The sequence below is a fragment of the Mirounga angustirostris genome, unplaced genomic scaffold (assembly GCF_029215605.1).
Source record: "Mirounga angustirostris isolate CCGP_5_RB_7025 unplaced genomic scaffold, mMirAng1.0.hap1 SCAF_9, whole genome shotgun sequence".
In the NCBI taxonomy this organism is placed as follows: domain Eukaryota; kingdom Metazoa; phylum Chordata; class Mammalia; order Carnivora; family Phocidae; genus Mirounga; species Mirounga angustirostris.
In genome coordinates this window covers 32,252,613-32,272,227 of record NW_026991717.1, presented here as the reverse complement: position 1 = coordinate 32,272,227, position 19,615 = coordinate 32,252,613, and the positions used below count along the sequence as shown (strand labels likewise).

Sequence of the window (19,615 nt, the reverse complement as noted above, 5' to 3'; positions counted from 1 at the left end):
TTGAATGAAGGAGTGAATGAATGCTTACTAGTAGCTGCGAATGAGGCCTGCTCTTCACTATAGATCCGAGGAGAGAGGCCCAGGTCCGGCCTCAATCGCTTCTACATCGGGGACCGGAGCCCAGAGAAGGCTCGGAGGTCGCCCCACGGCGGCCAGGTCGGCCCTCCCGGAGGGACCTTCGGGAGCCTTCAGCGCGGGCCGGCAGGTGGGGGCAGGGCGTGGGCGCGGACACACCCCCCGCAGTGCCCCCAGCGCCCGGCAGGGGCCGCCACTCCTCCGGCCCACGCCCCGCCGCGCGCCGGGCAGGCCCCCTCGCGCAGGCGCGCTGCCGCGGGCGGAGGATCCGGGCCGCGCTTCCTCTCGCCAGGCCTGCGAGCTTCCTCCCAGCGGAGCCCCGGGCAAGCCGAGCTCGGCCGCCGCCGCCGCCACCACCGCCGCCCTCCCGCTCCCGCCCCACCCCGCACCCTGCCCGGGGGGCCTGCCGGGGTGGGGTCCGAGCGGGGCGACCGCCCGGCCGCGCCGCCGTCGGGGCCGGCCCCCGGCCAGCCGTCCCTCCCGCCCCAGCCAGCCTGTGGCCGCCAGAGCCTCCGGGGCGTGGAGCGCGGGGAGCCTCCGCGGCCCCCGATCCAGCGTCCGGGGCAGATCCCGGCGGCCGGCGCGACGTTCCAAACTCGAACCTCCGTGGCGGCGTTCGGAAGCGGAACTCTGCCGGGGCTGCGCCGGCTACATTGTTTCCTCCCCCCGACTCCCTCCCGCCCCCCTTCCCCCGCCTTTCTTCCCTCCCCGACCCGGGCCGCGCGGCCATCCCCCTGCCTCTGTCTGGCCGTCCCTCCTCCCCCTCTTTTCGCACCAATACCTCTTTGTACCGTACCCCCCGGGGACCCCTGCGCCCCTCCCCTCCCCCCTGGCCGCATGGACCGTCCCGCAGGCCGCTGATGCTGCCCGCAGCGAGGTGGCCCGGACCGCAGTGCCCCGAGAGAGGTGAGTGCCTGGAGGGCCTGGAGGAGGTGGGCGTCCGAATGCTTCCCGAGGGGATGAGGTTGGAGGTCGCGCGTCCCGCTTCTGTTGCTTCCGTTGCAGCTGCGGTCACGTCCACTCCCCATCCCCCACGTCCCTTACCCCCCTCCTCTCCGGTTCGAATTCTCCCGGGAGTCACTGTCAGCCCGACTGGGAGGGGACCTCACCAGGGAGGTGCTGCCCTGTGAGCCCCGCGGACTTGTCTCAGGCCACTCCGAGTCTGTCCCCTCCTTGCCCCCCAACCCCGGGGTTGGGGCTGGCTGGAGCCTGGAGGGAGGGGGGCAGCATAGGCCAGGGCTCTAGAGAATGGACGCTTGGCCGTTCCCTGCCTCCCCAGGCCCTCCCTGCAGGTCCCTGGCCTGCCCTGTTCTGAACCCTCCCTTATTCCCCCGCCGAAGAGCCAGCTGGCTCTCTTAGGAACCCCAGGGCCCAGCCACCTCCCTTGAGCTTGCTAGAGGTTGAGCCTGTTGGCCTCCCAGCAGAGCAGGCCTAAGCCAAGGGACCTGTGACCCTTGGGTGGGGAAACAGGGCAGGGCCTCTATGTGGGTGGATGGGACACTGGGCATTAGGACCATGCCCCCATCTCCTGGCAGCCTGGTCATTTCATTCTCCCAGACTCCTCAGGGCCCAGGCCAGGTGTCAGGAAGAGGCGTGTCCAGCCACCAGATCCTTGGAGCTTAACTAGGGGTTCACCTCCCCTCCCATTTTGAGGACCAGTGTACTGAGGCTCAGGGGGGAGTTGCTACCCCAGGTCTCTGGCCGAGTCAGGCTGTCTATCCTTTCCTCCTGTGCTCCGCCGAGCTGCACTGCTGTGGGTGGAGGGAAACCAGGCAGGTACCTTCACCCACCGAGGACCCAGGCCCCCAGCCTGACCCATGGGACCTTGTGGGGTGAGCACGTGCTTCCCTACAGAGGGCTTCCGGCCCCAGCTCTGCCTGGGTCTGGGCTCAGGCAGCCCTGGTACTGCCCGTGGGATTTCCCCTCGGTGCCTGCGGTGGGTCCCACCGACAGGGGATGTGGTGGGAGGGGGCACCTTGTGTGGTGGGGCCCTGGCGCTGAGTTGAAACAGCCTGGTAGTCAGTCCCGCCCCAGGCCTCCCACACGTCTGGCCCAGCCAGCACTGGAGCAGCCGGGTTCAGAACATGGATGGGATCCACATGGGGAAGGTGAGAGCCCTGTTTCCACAGCCTTGGCATAGGAGCGTGGTCAGAGTGGGCACACACAGGGCGCCTGTTCCAAGCTCCCCACCCTTTGGTGGTTCCAGTGTCTTTCGTGGTGGGACCCTCATAGGAACGGGGCAGGAGGGAGGTTGGGAGTGTGGCAGGATCCTCGTGCTCCCTGGAGGGTGGGAGGTTCCCTGGAGGATGTTGAGCTATGTCTGGGCCCCCTTGGGGCCGCTGGTAGTTTTGTCCTGCTCAGGACTCTGCCCTTGATGTAGAGGTTTTTTTCCAGTTACCCCGACATGCATTGTGGAGGGGACCCAGATGTGGTGGGCCTATGAGGCTCCCCACACCCGGCCCTAACTTCCTTTGCAGCCTGGGGGCCTGGGGCTGAGGCCTGAAGGTTGGACGCTTTTATACTGACTGTAAGCTGTATGTGTGCGACCCCAGGGTCCCGAGGCCTTTGTAGGAAAGGCTCTGGCTTTAGGCTAGCGCAGGTGCAGAGATGCGTTTTTTATCTGGTGAGCTTGGTGCCTTCCTGCCTCTCAGAAGTGGCAGCTCTTCTCTCTGCGTTGGGTCAGGGGCAAGGAAGGACCAGACGATCGTCTCCAGGGCTGCTGCAGGGGGGACCTGGCCCCAAGAGGCTGAGCCACCATGGTGCAGCCCAGAGTACAGGCAGGGGCTGAGGCTGAGGATTCACAGTGTGTGATGCAGATGCCCGAGCAAGCTGCCAGGAGGCCTCAGCGGGCAGAATGGCCTGGGTCCAGTTCCGGGCTCTATCTTTTGAGGCATTTTGAAGCCTTGACACATAGTCCCCAGAGAAAGAGGTGCTTGGTCCAGGAAGGAGAAGGTAGGGAGAGCCCCGCACGTGCCTGACGGGCTCTTCCGTATCAGAAAGGCTGTCCCGTGGAAGATGTCCCAGATGTCAGGGCCGGATCTGGGGGGCAGTCAGGTTCCATGGAAGCAAATCTGAGCTCAGGAAAAAACTATGTGCGTGTTACTTTCTTAATGCAGAAAGTAACAACATAGCGCTACAGGAAACGTAGAAAACGACACAAGAATCAGTTTGTTCATCAGAGGAGCTACTCTTTGCATTTTGGAGTTCCCTCCCTGTCTTTTCCTGATTTTTGTTTCCTTCCTTGCTGTTGTCATTTGAATATGTGCACCATGACACCTTTTTTCCTTTCAGTTCTCTGTCTCTGAGCATTTTCTCGTGTTGCCCACACAAGGTGGAACTCTGCCCGGGGAACTTCGCCTCCGAGAAGCTGCGCCCTATTCCAAACCGCTCGGCTGCAGCAGGCTCCCCCAAGCCCCCTGACTAGTAGGCTCGCTGTTTCACCTGTCACCGTGACAGTGGGTGGGACCACAGGCCCCCAGAGCAGCCTGGTGTATGGCAAAGAGTGGGCAGCTTGGCACCCAGCCCATGTGGTTCCAGGCCCAGCCATGCCATTCAGGCTGGTCACCTCCGAGATGGGGTTCCTTTATGTACACCACGGGATGGCCATTCCTGGGCCAGAGGGGAATATGAGAAGAATCCGAACTAACTAACCAAGGTACTAGAAAGTACCTGGCACCGCCCCTAGCCTTCAGTAAGCACTTTGTGAGGAGAGGTTGGCGTTGTTCACCAAGCACCCACGGCGGGCCGCCTCAGTGTGTGGGGACCATGCCTGGGCCAGGGTCGGCTGGTGGCTCACCCAGCAGAGGGCTGGTCTTGGCCCGTGGAGCCCTACGCTGGCCAGTGCCCTGTCCCACCTCCTCGCCTTCTCCCCTCCCCATCACCATGTGATTGGCTGCTCCAGGACACGAACCTGACCCTCCCCATTCCCCTTTGGTCTCCAGGCACCAGAGCTGACTGGACAAGGCCTCTCCTCTGAGAGCCCGGCTGCCTCCTGCCCCAGGCCAGCTTCAGCTACTTCCTAGGCCACCCCAAATTTCCCTAGTGGAGCCAGAGGCCTACTTTCCCTGGGAAAACCACGACTTGGGCAAAGAGCCCAGGCATCCTGAGCCCCAACCCAGGGATGGCATGCCAGCCCCATCGCCCTACCCTTTCCCAGTGGTGTGGGGGGTGGTGGGGGGAGGGTTTCTGGCCTAGCAGTTGGAAAGGGAGCATAGCGGTCCACAAATCACTGGGGAGGTCTTGTGTGTAGTGGGCTCCTCTTCGGCAGGGGGTACGTGGGTCTGACCTGAGTGCATACTGCTGTGACGCCCCCTTTCTTCCTCTCGTTCTGCTTCTGTGGAGGCCAGAGTAACTGGGAGTGCCCTCCTGGGGCCACACTGCGGGCAGTAGGAGGAAAGCAGTCTCAACTTGGCACTCCTGGGGCCTGAGAGACCATAGCCCCAGATGACCCTAGGGTAGCCCAGGACTAACCTAGGCCGGAGGTCCTCCCCCAGGGGGCCCATTCGGTGCAGAGATCCCTCAGGCACAGGACCTCAGATTCTAGCTGCTAGATGTTCGCCTGTGGAGTGTCTCCCTCCTCCCTGGTCTTGGCGCAGGGGAAGTGGGCATTACAACTGCCCTCCTGTCCCACAGCTTGGGCTGGGATGAGGTCACAGGGTGGGGTCCCCTCCAAGATGCTGGCCTGGCTGGGGCAAGCCCTTTGGGTGTTTCTCGGTTCCCTTGCCTTGGTTGGGGACAGGATGGGTGGAGGAGCAGGCTGCCCCCCACGCCGGGCAGGGAGCACTGCCTCCCTCCCTCCCTCTCCTGTGGGTCCCTTCATTCGAGGGCTGGAAATAGAATCCGCTAAGTAATGATTAAAGTCAAATTCAGACCTAAAAATAAAGAGCTGGTGAAGGAAGAGCTAGTGTGCTCCCTGCGTGGCTGAGGGGAGAAGCAAGCAGGGCGAGGCTAGCTTTGGGGGCCAAACCCCCGGGGGCTTCCCGGGAGAGGCCAAACCCCACTGGGGGATCGGGAGTCCTCCACCAATGGGGGGCATCTCTTTTATCCGTCACCAGTGGGGCAGACTGGCCACACCAGGGAGAGAATCCCATTTTTCCCCTGGGGAGGCGGAGGCCCAGAATGGGGAAGTGTTTTGTCCAGCCACTGTCCAAGAGCTCCCCTTGGCAGGCGTCCAGGGACCTGAGGGCCCCACGCAGCCCAGTTCGTCCTTTCTGCCTGCTCAGTTTCTCTTCCTGGTTTTGAGGTACTGCGATGAAGGAGCTTCTCATCACACAGTAGCTAGGCGCGCCCCGGCGGTGCTGGGCCTCCGACCGCAGCTTCCCTCCGTCCCCCTGCCCCCCCACCCCCGCCCCTTCCGTGATCAGGGCCCAGAGCTGCAGGAACAAGCAGAAGAGAGGCACCACCCACCCCACCCCACCCCGCTGCTCTCCACACAGTTGGAAGCCCTGTGGCTGGGTGAAAATCTGGGTGTCATCTGATACCTGCCCACCCTGCCTGCTGCTTCTCAGCCTTGCCCAGCCTGCACCCAGTTTCTGCTAGCCCTGGGGACCTGTGCCGGCATCCTGTGCTGTCCCTGCCGCAGGGAGACTGAAGGGGAGAAGGGAGAAGGAAGCCCAAGAGCTCCTCTGCCGGGCAGCAGAGACCAGACTCAGAGAGGAGTCAGGGGAGGCCTGTGGTTCGACTTCCTGGCAGGGCTGGTGGGAGCTCAGAAGCTGGGGGATCTGCGTAGGCTGGAGCAGCCAGGAGGACTTCCTGGAGGGGAAAGGCCATGAAAACCAAGAAGCGTTTGAGCTCCTTGCTTGGAGTTTCTGCCTTCCCTGTGGTTGCTGGCTTCTGTAGTTGCTAGATGGCCATGGACAAACTCTTGGCCTCTTCGTGCAAAGCAGAATATGGCAGACAAGCAAGGAGTGGGCACACGAGTGTAACCTCTGCTTCCCAGAGCAGGAGGGCCAGGCTCTAGGCAGACCTCCCTTCAGCTGCCTGCTCTCACCTAGCTGCCTGTTTTCGGAGTGTCATCCGTCCTGCCCAAGGAGAGGCTGGGGATTTTTCTCCTGACCAAATTTAGACTGATCTGAGTTCAGATCCCTGCTCTACCCCCTTGGAAGCTGGGTAAGCCTGGTTCCTCCTCTGTCAAACAGAGATCAACAGTAAAACCTCACAGGGGTTTTTGAGGAATAAGTAACTAACACAGGGTTGGGTCAGTCGGCTGTCATTCCCATGCTTTCCTTCCCATGGTCTTGTGCCCATTTCATTTCATTTTCATTACCCATCCTGCTAGGGGAGGGTGTTGATAACCTCCTTGTCCCTCAGGTGGGTAGCAAGACCGTAAGTCCTTTGTGTTGGGCCCCCATAGCTTTACCTTTTGAGCTGTGTGTTCTGTGGGCCCCAGTTCTGAGATGGGGAGACCAAGAATCTGGAGGCCAAAGTTCTAGGCAGTTCATGGGCCTCTGGGCCTCAGTCCCCCCACCTGTAATGTGCATGGGAGACTTCAGGATAAAGGACAAGGACACTCATGATTTTTAAGTCATCATTGGAGGTCAGTGCTGATAAGCTGTATGTAAGTGTAGGCAAATAACCATGCAAAGCCTGCAGCCCGTGCTGGGGGGCAGGGGGACAGAGGCCTGTGTTAGGGCCCTGGGGAAGCCCCAAGTCCCTGCTGCCCAGTGCATGTAGGTAATTAGGCTCGTGAGCGGTAATTAGAAACTTTTCTGGGCCAGGAGTGTCAGCCTCAAGCTGCAGTGGTGCCTGGGGGAGGTGGCTTCCCATTAGCCTTTTCTAACTCCAGCCCCTACCTCTCCCAAACCACTAGATGGGATTTCTGGTCCCAAGAGCCACTGGGGGCAGGAAAAAGGCAGTGAGTTGCTATAATTTCGTATTAAACATTTTTTAGCTATTAACTCACCCCTACCCTTAGGGCAGGAGTGCTGAAGACTGAGGGAGCCCTAGGGTGAGTGGGGAGGGGGGTCAGGCAGCACTGGAGCCAAAGTGGGGCCAACCTTCCAGGCCTTTCTTGATCCCCGGAGACGTTTAGGCATCTCGGAGGGTCTTGTGCCCAATTCTGCAGTGCCTGACCCTGAGACGTGTGTGCGGTGGGTAGGCTGAGGGCTCTGGGCCGCCCGCCAGGGTCAGCAGGCACCCTCCAGCCCCACAGCCTGGTGTGCGGCCAGGGGCACCGCGGTGCCCTCGGCCTGAGTGTCCTTTGCAGAACCAGAGGTGGGGCCGATCCTACTGCTGCCAAACCAGCCCAACTGCTGGCCGCCCCGCCCTCCTCAGGTGCGCGCACTGCCCTTTCCAAGGGGCGTGCCTAAATCGGAACCTCAATTTTGCCTGTTATCTGTCCTGTGACCTGTCAGAACTTCCGGGCTGCTTCAGAGCCTCTGTGGATCCCCACCCTGAGCCACCTTCTGCCTTAATTAACTCTTCCATACCAGTTTTGGAAGCTTAATCCTGGCCTGGTCGAGCACACCCCTACTCCCAATTGCTTCCGGGTTCCAGCTCCCCTCCCCTTCTTCCTGGAAACTTTCCAGGGTTGCCCTTGTCACTCTTGTCTGTGGGGGCACCGAGCACCCCTGGCCATGATTGACTCTCTGGTAGCCAGGAGGACAGAAGCAGGGCCGCATTTTGGTGGTGGCCTTGGGCGGGGCCCAGAGGGGAGACAGATGAGTGGGGTTCTTAGAGCCCCTTGGGGTCTCATGGGTCCTTTCCTCCTACCCATCCTGGCTCGCCCAGCATGGGGCTGGTCGCACAGGGAGGCTCCAGGAACCCTGGCTCCAAGAATGAGAAGGCACAGTGAACCTTCCTGTTGCCCCGGCAGCTGCCCCTGCCCCCCAGACGCTCCAGCTGGGTCCTGTGGCAGAACCAAAGTCTCTGGGGGCCACGGCCCCGAGTTCCCCAGGTCTCTTGTGCACTTCCCTTTTCAGTGGGTATTTTTAGCTGGGTGTAAACAGTTACTGAAGGCTCCCACGCCCCATTAGGCAGTAGAGTTTTGATGAGGGGGGGCAGGGCAGGAGCCCCTTGACCTGCCCTGGCCTTCAGCACATGCTGGGGGGGCGGGGCGTGGGGGCGCGTCTACAGCTGCCCCCAGGGCAGGGAAAGGGCAGCCTGGGAGTTTTTGTGCTCCCAGTTCTCCTGTCTTCCCACCTCCCTGCCAGTGCAGGCTACCAAGAAAGGCCTGCCTGAGGCCGCAGCCACTGACCTCAGTGCTTGGGCACAAAGCCCAGCCTGTTCCCGGGACCCCAGCACAAGGACTGCTGGGAGCAGGGTTTGGGGCAGGAAGTCCGAGCGAAGCGCTGACTTCACAGAGTTCCAAAGCCGCCTGTCCCTTGTCCTCGGTGGGTGTGCTGACCACTGCTGTCCCTTCGGGGTTAAATACAGTCCTGTCAGTTAGGGGACCTTGGTGTGGCGCAGCCGGCCTAGCTTCCTCCTTTCCTTTGTTGCTTCATTCATTCATTCGGCACTCCTTTACTGAGCAGCCACTCTGGGCTCAGCCCCTGCTGGGGACATGAGTCAGCTCCCCGCCTTCCCCCCACAGAGCTCCCAGGCCAGGATCAGTGAGGTTCTCACTGGAGTGCGGGGTGTGTGAGAGACGCTGTGGAAGTCCTGGAGCCGGGCAGGCACAGCTGGGGAACCAAGGAAGGCTCCTGGCGGCGGAGGGGGGTCAAAAAGTGACTTATTTTCAACCTTACTTTTAGGGGGAAGTTAGTAATAGATACATGCGGTTTTCAAAAAAAAAAAAAAAAAACCAAAAAGGACAAAATAGCAAATACACAATGGAAAGTAATTTTCCCTTAAACTTGACTCCCTCCCCTTCCCATCCCAGAGACGACTCCGTGTTGCCAGTTTCCTCTGTCTTTCAGTTTTGGTTTGTTTTTTTTTTTTTTTTAAGATTCTATTTATTTGCGAGAGAGAATGAGAGACAGCATGAGAGGGAGGAGGGAGTTTCCTCTGTCTTTCAAAGATAATCTCTGCATATCTGAGTTTAGGGATGACTTTTATGTCCCCTGAAAAACACAACTTGTAACATGCCATGGATGAGGTCCTGCACCTTATCTTTTTTCATAGCCTCCTATTTGGAGTTTTTCAAACCTACTGAAAAGCTGAAATAAGGCGCCTGGCCTGCACTGTGGGTGGAGCGTGGGACTCTTGATCTCGGGTTGTGAGTTTGAGGCCCACGTTGGGTGTAGAGATTACTTAATAATAATAATAATAGGGACGCCTGAGTGGCCCAGTTGGTTGAGTGTTGGGACTCTTGATTTCCACTCAGGTTGTGATCTCGGGGCTGTGAGATCGAGCCCCGCTTCTGGCTCTGCACTCGGCGGGGAATCTGCTTGTCCCTCTCCCTACCCCTACTCGTGTGGCTCTCACTCTCTCTGAAATGAATAAATAAAATTTTTAAAAATAATAATTATCATAAAAAGCTAAAATAATAGTATAATGAATACCCATATATCCTTTACCCAGATTCACCAGGTCTTAACATTTGGCTGCATTTGATTTACCTCTTTTGTATACCTAGACGTGTATATGTGGGGTTTGTTGCTGGTTTTTTTAGTGTTGGTTACAGGCATCATATCTTTCTCAGTACTTCAGCATGCACCTCTTGCATAATCACAGTACCATGATCACACTGAAGAAAATTGATGTTAAAATTCCCTAATATTACCTAACATTTCCATTTTCCCAACTGTCATCAAATGATTTTTATACCTACTATTTTTTTCCCCTGAGCCAGAATCCAGTTCAGGATCACTCATTGAATCTTGTTGTCATGTCACTTTCTCCCTTTTTTCCAGCTTTATGGAGATGTAATTGACATATAACGTTGTGTGAGTTTAAGGTGTATGGCGCGGTGACTTCGTGTATGTGTGTTGCTAAACAGTTACCGCAGTAAGATTGGTTAACACCTCCTCACTCTGTGTAAATGCCATTTTGTTAATGTGTCCTGTGTCTCTAGTGTCCTGTTTAATCGAGAATATTCCCCAGCCTCTGTTCATTTGTTTTGTCTTTTTTTTTTAAAAAGATTTTATTTACGGGTGCCTGGGTGGCTCAGTCGTTAAGCGTCTGCCTTCGGCTCAGGTCATGATCCCAGGGTCCTGGGATCGAGTCCCGCATCGGGCCCCCTGCTTGGCAGGAAGCCTGCTTCTCCCTCTCCCACTCCCCCTGCTTGTGTTCCTGCTCTCGCTATCTCTCTCTCTGTCAAATAAATAAACAAATAAAATCTTAAAAAAAAAAAGCATTAAATAAAAAAAAGATTTTATTTACTTATTTGACAGAGAGAGCACACAAGCAGTGGGGAGCAGCAGGCAGAGGGAGAGAGAGAAAGAGAAGCAGGCTCTCTGCTGAGCAAGGAGCCCGATGCGGGGCTTGATCCCAGGATTCTGGGATCACGACCTGAGCTGAAGGCAGACGCTTAACCAACTAAGCCACCCAGGCATCCCATTTGTTTGGTCTTTTATGACACTAACTTCGAGAGTCCGGGCCAGTTGTCAAGGCTGTGCCTGATTGCATCCTCCTGATTTGAGTCAGGTTGACAGGCTCTGGGAATCCCACCCCGAGGATGCTATGCCCTCCTCCATGCGTCCTAGCAGGAGGCACTCAGTGTCATTTCTTTCATTATGGGTGATGCTTAATTCGATCGCATGGTTAACAAGATATCTGCCAGATCTACCTATTGTGCAGGTGCTGCTGCTGCTTTCTGATTAATCTGTGGGGTGGTCCCTGGAAGACGTGTCACTGTTTCGTTCCCCCCAGAAGCTTTTCCTTCAGCGACTTGAGCTGGCTTTTTGCCGTTTCTGCTTGCTCTGTCATATGGGTGCTCTGTGTCAGCACCTAAAGGTCTGTTCAGGCCCCGTCACCGCTGGAACTGTCATTCCCTCTTAGGGGTATCTGGCCGTTTATTTACTTGGTCCCTCATCGATGGACATAAAGATCGTTTCCCAATCTCTTGCTGCCACAGACGGATTTTGTAGGCACACGTGAAACAGAAGCAATTCCTCAGCTGTGCGCCGGAGGTTGAGAGGAAGGAAGTTGCTTGGGTAGAGAAGAGGGAGGGAGTGGAGAAGGAATGCCAGGCAGGGAGGTGGGAACAGCAGGTGGGACACAGGGCTGGCTGAGGTGCTGGAGAGCCAGCAAGGGTCCCAGAAAAGTCAAGTGACTTTCACAAGGTCACACACACAGCAAATTGGTGGCAGAGCCAGGAACAGGAACAGTGTTCTCGCACTGCCTCCCCAAAGTGGCCTGAAAGCAGGCTCCCATAACCCCAAAAGGACCCAGGTGTGCCTGGCCCAGGCAGGACTAGAGGCTTAGGTTCACAGTAGCCCCTCCCAGCTGTTCTGGCTCTTCCTCTCTGGCCTGGAGGGGGTTGGCCCCTGGCCTGCAGGAGGGAGACCGCTGAGCCACCCGGGGCTCGTGACTTCACCAGGGAGGGGCTGTCAGAGAGCCCACAGCTTACGCTCAGCATTTCTGTGCAAAGGCAGGTCCTGCTTCTGGTGCGGGAGGTGCCCACTCTAGTCTCCAGAGCAGCCCTGGCTGCTGCAGGGTATCGCCAACCCATTGTACAGATGGAGAAACCAGGTCCTGAAGTTTTAGCCAGTAGAAGAAAGGGGAGGGGTCAGCTCCTTCCCCTGCTTTCCGAATCTATGGTTGTCAGAGCGCAGCCCCTCGAGGAAGCCCCCCTCCCCGTGACCACTGCAGCCGGGCTTGCGCCTCCTCTGGGCCCCGCTTGCTTCTCTCCTCCGCGGCACTCTCTGCGGCCCATGGCAGCTCCTGGGACATGGGGCGGGGAGCTCGGGCGTCTGACAACCTGAGTGGGACGGGATGCTCACTTGAGGTGTAAACCTCAGGCAAGGCCACCTTGCCTCTTTGACCTCGTCTATAAAATGGGGGTAAGAATAGCCTCTCTCGTTAGAGGATTGGATGAGCCATAGCATGCCAAGGACAGGGCCTGGCACAGAATGAGTGCTCAGAAAACAGGGCCTGTTATTATTTGTATTATTATCATCAAGTCTGTGGGGAGGTGGCGGCAGCTGCAGGCGGGGAAGGGGGTGTTTGCAAACTGACAGCCGGGTGGGTGGGGTGACTAACAGTGCCCCAGCCTCCATGCCTGCTCTGGTGGTGCGGTGGTGGTGAGTTTGGGGAGGGAGGGGGAGGCATGGGGTTGTGGAAAGCTAGCAGAGCCCCTGTTCAGAAGGGCCTGAAGGTCAGGGACCCAGCCAAGCCCAGTGGAACCCTCATTCGGGTTCTGGGCAATCACCCCTAACTAGCTATATGACTTCACCCAAGTTGTTCAACCTCGTGAGCCTCAGTTTCTGCTTCTATAAAATGGGGGTAAGAAGAGCTCACCGCTCACCACGGTTTGTGGACCACAAGAACCCAGCAGGTGGTTCCTGTCCCAACTCAGACGTGTGAATGTGTTTGATGGGGTGGGGGCGGTGTGGTGAGCATCTGTGCTCCCCCTTGTTGGGCCCTAGTCTCCCTGTGCTGACAGCAGAGATCTTCGGGCTGGCCTCTGGCGACAAGAAGCACTGTGTATCGTGGGAGGAAGGGAAGCCTTTTTGTCTGGAGGAGAGAGACGGGGTTTATGCCAAGCCCTGCGCCAGATCTTCTTAGTCCAGGGGTCTCAGCCTGCGTGCAGGGCCTGCCTGTCCACCTTTCAGGGTGAGGGATCTGAGGCTCAGAAGGGTTGAGTCATTCTTCCGACTTGCAAACTCAACAGAGCCAGGTCTGCCTGACCAGAAGCAGGAGCGAGGCCTGGAAGGGGTGCCGGTTCTCCCTGGCTTCTGCTGTCCTCAGCCACGCGCTTCCCTGCTGAGGCCCCCAGAAGCAGACCCTGGTTTCTCAGTTGGGCGTTTGAAGCCCCTGCTGACCTGCAGGGCTGACGCCAGGCGGACCCCCCTCCAAACTAGCCCCCGCCAGCAGACTGGTAGGGTGCTCGGATGGTCAGGGTATGCTTCCCACCCGCCTCCAGTGGGCTTGCAGCCGGGCCCTTTGCTCTCGGCCGGCCCTGTCTACCTGAACCCCTTGCTCGGCTGTCACCCCTACCCGGGCCACCTTCTCCCACTTGCCTCCCGTCCCTAAGCTCCCTGCTCTTCAGGGCTCGACTCTGGGGCTCTCCCTCCTCCAAGAGACCCGCGGAAGCCCTGTAGTCCTTGCTCACCTCACGCCCGGGCACGCGCACTCAAGCGTCGCCTCCCACTGTGTGGCCTGGGGTAGGTGGCATTGCTGCCTGGCCCTAGACCTTGTCCATCCTGTCAGATGAGCCTGGGAACAGGACTCTGGAGGCTTTCTCCTAACACCCTGCGACCATGGAGAAGTCCCCGGCCTGTCTGAGCCTCAGTTGCCTCAGTCTCCTCTCTGTCAACGGAGAACAGTAGCCCCAGCCTGTGACTTCGTGAGACAGGTGCTCGGGGGCTCTGGGCTTCAGGAAGGCAGCAGCAGCCGAGGGGGCACCAGGCTGGGTGTGCAGGCTGGAGAGGCTTGCTGCTCTGGCAGTGTGGGTCGGCTGGAGGTTTTTTTGGAGGGGCTCAACTTTATTGAAGAAAACCTCCACACCAAAACGTGCCCCAGTCATAAGGGTGCAGCTCAGTGAAGTACCTCAAAGAGAACTCAGCCCCCTTCCGGTGGCACCAAGCCCTCCCAAGGGCAGTTGCCATCCTGCACCATGGACTTGGCCAGATTTTGAACTTCATACAGTGAGAATGGGATTACACAGCCTGTGCTCTTCTGTCTGGCTTCTTAGTTAATACCATTTCGGAAATTCATCACCGTGGTTTCATTATTCAGTTTATTCACGTTCGCTGCTGAGCAGTGAAGCTCTGTGAAGTCACCACAGTTTAGCCAGCTTACTCTTGACGGGCATCGGAGCCGTCCCCAACGTGAGGTGGGCGACAGGTCGTGCTGCGCGATGCTCTCGTGGCCCTGTCAGCGGACAGCTGCCCTGTTTTCTCTTGGGTGTGTGCCTAGAAGTGGGAGGGCTGGACCGTGAGGTCGGCGTACGTTTGACTGTAGACATACTGCCCGGGCACGTTTTTATAGGCAGCGGAACTCAGAGGCCCTTCCCAAGTCACACTGCGCCTTCCCCGGGTTCACAGAGCCCTGGGCTCCCTTCCCCCACAGACCACATAGCTAACATCCGGGCCTGGGGCTGGGGGGGCAGGTGGCACTGGCGCTGCTCACCCCAGAGCTTCCTTTGCCTCTGTTGGCCATTCGGTCGGGCTGGAAGGCCCCTGTGGGCCGAGGGCTGGGGACTCCTCTGTCCCTGGGGGTCCATAGCCTTCATGCTCCTGCCTGCCCCCTATCCAGCACTCTCAGGCTGCTGGGACTGGAGAGGGTGGATGGTCCTGGCCCGAGTCCCAGCTCTGGAGGCCTACGGTACCTGTTCACATTGCTGCGGGGAAGGAATGGGAGCCCAGTGACTGGGGGGGAGCCAACTCCTCACCCCCTCCTTGGTGTTCCCCTTCTCCCGGCAGCTCTCATGGTACCAAGTGACACGGCGGCCTTCCTGTGACCCGGGGACGCCAGACCTTCTGAGAAGATGTCAGCAATCCAGGTACTGTGGGGGCGGGGGTCTAAGGCTGTTGAGTATTCCCCCACCTGTGGAGGGGTGCTGAGTGGAAGAGAGAGAACAAGGGCTCATATCGATCTGCTCCCCTTGGCCCAACCCTGACTTTCAGCAAAGGCAAATTCTAGGGTGCACTGTTAGACCCAGGGCCTTCAAGATGGGAGTACAGATCTGGGGGCAGTGGGGGAATCTTGTCTGGAACGCACCCAGAGGTCTCGGGGCAAGGGTGGGGGGCATCTCACCCTGGCTCACAAAAGCCAGCCAAGAGGCTCTCACTTCAAGAGTGGGTGGGCAGGTCGGTGGAGATGGGCTCCGGGCTGCCTCCACCTGCCCACCTGTCACCTGCCCTGCAGGCCGCCTGGCCATCCGGTACAGAATGCATTGCCAAGTACAACTTCCACGGCACTGCCGAGCAGGACCTTCCCTTCTGCAAAGGAGATGTGCTCACCATTGTGGCGGTCACCAAGGTAATCGGGGACCTCACATGGCCACACCTACCCCCTCCCACCTCTGGGCTTTCCTGCTGGGTCCGGGCTCCCCTGCAGGCAACGGTGGGCCTGAAGGTGTGTCTGGGCTGTCCTCTCCCCAGGACCCAAACTGGTACAAAGCCAAGAACAAGGTGGGCCGTGAGGGCATCATCCCAGCCAACTATGTCCAGAAGCGGGAGGGCGTGAAGGCCGGCACCAAGCTCAGCCTCATGCCGTGAGTACTCCTGAGGAGCAGTCGGGGTCTCTAGTGCGGGGAGGAAGGAGGACAGGAAGCCCTGGTTCCCCTTAGAGGAGTCAGGAAAACAGAGGCAAGAGTAGTGGTTGGAATGTGTGAAGACTCTTCGAGGTGAGGGGAAGGGCATGGGTGCTAGACCTCAAAGGTGGGGGGTGGGCCTGGGAGGACCAAAGGAAGAAGGGTGGCAAGCAGAAGATGAGGGCCTCCGATGGCTGGCTGAGCCGTTGGGGGCCGTGGCGAGGTGCCAGCCAGAAAGTGGAGCCTGGCAGACATGTGGGGGTCAGTACCCTCCAGCCGCCATGAGCCCTGGCCTGGCCTCCCCCCAGCTGGTTCCATGGCAAGATCACACGGGAGCAGGCGGAGCGGCTTCTGTGCCCACCAGAGACAGGCCTGTTCCTGGTGCGGGAGAGCACCAACTACCCCGGGGACTACACGCTGTGTGTGAGCTGTGATGGCAAGGTCGAGCACTACCGCATCATGTACCACGCCAGCAAGCTCAGCATCGACGAGGAGGTGTACTTCGAGAACCTCATGCAGCTGGTAGAGGTGAGCCAGGCCTGCCTTCCGGCACAGTCCCACCTCTCCTGGCCTCTGGGAGCCTGCGTGTCCACCCCCCCGCCTTGACGAAGCGCCTGCTCTGTGCCAGGGTTGACCTCTGACCCCCACAGTGCCGCCACAGGGAGAGCGGCCCTGTCCCCATTTCACAGGCCAGGAGACAGGTTCAGAGCGGTTAAGGGACCTGCCTCAGATCACACAGCCGTACATTAGAGGTGCCAGGACTAGAAGCTGGGTCTGGCTCATCCCAGAACTAGGCTTCCCTCCAGGCCCTCAGAACTTCACGCTCACGTGTGTGTATGTAAGCATGTCTTCATGAGCTGTACCCTGACGGCTGGGGTCCCCCCGGGCTCCTGCACCTGCATGGATATGGCCACGTGGCCTTGCAACTCCTGAAGCCAGTTCCGCCAGCCACACCTGGCTTCCTGGAGCCCCAGCGGCAGATGCCTCCTGTGGCTGGGGAGGGTCCTGGGCACATCTGGCCGGAGCCTGGTTTCTGGACTGAGCCAGGGCTTGCCTCCGCCTCGGGATGCTGGTGAGGCCCGTGGCCCGGCGTGGTAGCAACAGCCCGGTATCTGTCCAGCACTTGGATGTGACTGGGAAGTGGGTCACAGATCTGAGTCTGGGGCCTCCCTAATCCTTCCCCGGTGGGAAATGAGAAGCCCTCCCAACCCAAAGCAAGTCCCGGCTGGGTGGGCTCGGCCTCCGCCGCCCTCTGGCGGTTAGAGCCGGAAGTGCATGTGAGCGGCTGGGGGCGCTCGGTGGGCCGGCCCTGAGCGCCTGCCCGGTCCTCCGCAGCACTACACCTCCGACGCAGACGGGCTCTGTACGCGGCTCATCAAGCCGAAGGTCATGGAGGGCACAGTGGCAGCCCAGGATGAGTTCTTCCGCAGTGAGTGCCATCCCCGCTCCCTGTCCTTACCTGCCTACCCGCCTCCTCCCACCCAGGCTCCCTGGCACTGCCCCCATCCCGGAGGCTCTGGGGACCTCCAGGGAACGCCACACACGGGGTCCAGGCTGTGTGTGCTGCGCGCCCGCTCTGGCTTCACCCCTCACTGACACCCCCTCCCCCGCCAGGCGGCTGGGCACTGAACATGAAGGACCTGAAGCTGCTGCAGACCATTGGGAAGGGGGAGTTTGGAGGTGAGCGGGAGGGGGTGGCAGCCCTGGGAGGGCCAAGGGCCTGCAGAGGGTCCAGGGAACAACCTCCAGCCCTCTTCCCCCAGACGTGATGCTCGGTGATTACCGAGGGAACAAAGTCGCCGTCAAGTGCATTAAAAATGACGCCACTGCCCAGGCCTTCCTGGCTGAAGCCTCTGTCATGACGTGAGTTGGGGGCCGAGGCTGGGTGCGGAGGTCACCCCGGGACAGGGAGGAGATGGGGAGGCTTGGCAGGCTCTGATCACCCCCCTCCTGCCCCAGGCAACTTCGGCATAGCAACCTGGTACAGCTTCTGGGCGTGATCGTGGAAGAGAAAGGCGGGCTCTACATCGTCACTGAGTACATGGCCAAGGTGTGCACCTGCCCTGAGGGCCCGCCCCCGTCCTGGCGCCGAGCACTCGGGCTTTCCAGATGTCCCAAGCCCCTCACTGCTCCCTCGGGCCCCTGTCTCTGAACTCTGAAGTCACCAGGCAGGGCTCAGCTTTTGTCCTGACTCGTCATTTGTTCCCTGTGACAAGTTGTGTACCTTGCCAAGCCTCGATTTCCACATCTGTGAAATGGAGATAGTATCAGAGTTTACCTTAGAGATTTATGAGATTTAAGGGCGAATGCATGAAAACTGCTGAGCGCAGTGGCCAGCTCGTAGAACCTACTACTCATTCAGCAGTGATGTCGGGCCCTTCCTCCGTTCCTCCCCTCTCCTCATATCTCCCTCAAGTGTTCACCCAGCCCCAGTCCGGGATTCCAGAGGGCTGGAGGGCAAGTCTGACCTGTGGGGCCGGTTGGTCTGTCTGTCCTGCCCCAGGGGAGCCTGGTGGACTATCTGCGGTCGAGGGGTCGGTCGGTGCTGGGCGGAGACTGTCTCCTCAAGTTTTCACTGTGAGTGAAGCATCACCCACTGGGGGGGGACCCTGCCCGGCTGCGGGAGCCCCGTCTGAGGAGACGCATGGCTGGCTCTCTCCCAGAGATGTCTGCGAGGCCATGGAATACCTGGAGGGCAACAACTTCGTGCACCGGGATCTGGCTGCCCGCAACGTGCTGGTGTCCGAGGACAACGTGGCCAAAGTCAGCGACTTCGGCCTCACCAAGGAGGCCTCCAGCACCCAGGACACGGGCAAGCTGCCAGTCAAGTGGACAGCCCCGGAGGCCCTGAGAGAGAAGGTGGGACGGGCCTCTCCCCAGAGCCTGAGGAGTGGGGGATGGGGGTTCTGGGTTCCCCACCCCCCACCCCCGCCAAATCCCCAGCTCCCAGGACCTGACACTGTTTCCCCCACCCACATGGCAGAAATTCTCCACCAAGTCTGATGTGTGGAGTTTCGGAATCCTCCTCTGGGAAATCTACTCTTTTGGGCGAGTGCCTTATCCAAGAATTGTGAGTCGGGTGCTGGGGCCGGGGCATGGCTGGGGCTGATGGTGAGGCTTTTGGAGCAAGGGAGGGCTGGGCAGGAGAGGGAGCCATTCTGGGCCCTGCCTTCCGTTCTGAGCCGCAGAGCCGCCCTCGGGACTTTCCAGGTGCCTCCTGGGCCTGTCTCTGAAGCCCGGGTCTGAAGGGGATCCCTGAAACTGAGTCGGGGCCCCCGGGGGGGGGGTCAGGCCCTGCACGGACTGACCCCACCCACCTGCCCACAGCCCCTGAAGGACGTCGTCCCTCGGGTGGAGAAGGGCTACAAGATGGACGCCCCCGACGGCTGCCCGCCTGCGGTCTACGAGGTCATGAAGAACTGCTGGCACCTGGATGCCGCCGCGCGGCCCTCCTTCCTGCAGCTCCGGGAGCAGCTCGAGCACATCAAAACCCACGAGCTGCACCTGTGACCGCCGGGCCCCCCAGCGCCCCGCCCCACCCAGGTCGTGGGCCTGCGGGGACTGAACCTGGAGAGATTGTGGACCTGGTGCCCCCACTTGCTGGGCCCAAGCCTGAACTGAGCCCAGCGGGCCCGTGGGCCTCTTTCGTCTGCCCCAGCCTGCGCCCCCTCTGGCCCCCCAGAGATCCTGCCTAGGCCTGGCACCTTTTCTCATGGACCCACCCGTGGGGCTTCGGGAGCCCCACCGAAGGGCCAGGAAGGGAGGAGGCTGGGGAGCATGAGGCAGATGTCCCCTACCGTGGTCAGGCTTCTCCTGGCCTCCCATCTCTCGCCTTCTTAGAGTTTTATTCCTTTCCTTTTTTGAGATTTTTTCCCGTGTGTTTATTTTTTATTATTTTTCAAGATAAGGAGAAAGAAAGTACCCAGCAAATGGGCATTTTACAAGAAGTACGAATCTTATTTTTCCTGTCCTGCCCACCGGGGTTGGGGAGACCAGGCCCCTCTCTAGGGACCCATCACCCCAGCCTTGTGCCCGTGTTCCGTGTCCCGTGTCGCCTCGGTCGCCCCGTGTTTGCGCTTGACCATGTTGCACTGTTTGCATGCGCCCGAGGCAGACGTCTGTCAGGGGCTTGGAGTCCATTCGTGTGCCACTGCCACCCGCCCACCTGCCTTGTGAGATGGAATCGTAATAAACCACATGAGGACACCGCTGCCCAGCCTCGGCGCTTCCTCCGCCCAGCCT

At 59.5% G+C, this 19,615-nt stretch overlaps 1 protein-coding gene across 1 annotated transcript; it reads left to right on the top strand.

The window, feature by feature from the left end:
* The first annotated feature begins 344 nt into the window (after nt 1–344).
* CSK (C-terminal Src kinase) lies at nt 345–19,584 on the top strand. The gene is made up of 13 exons (XM_045899703.3): nt 345–981; nt 14,541–14,620; nt 14,986–15,099; nt 15,222–15,334; nt 15,682–15,901; nt 16,709–16,802; nt 16,988–17,053; nt 17,137–17,236; nt 17,333–17,423; nt 17,877–17,950; nt 18,037–18,232; nt 18,357–18,443; nt 18,701–19,584. The coding sequence occupies exons 2-13, from the start codon at nt 14,606–14,608 to the stop codon at nt 18,881–18,883; spliced, it is 1,353 nt and encodes a 450-aa protein (XP_045755659.1). The 5' UTR covers nt 345–981; nt 14,541–14,605; the 3' UTR covers nt 18,884–19,584.
* Nucleotides 19,585–19,615: the final 31 nt, after the last annotated feature.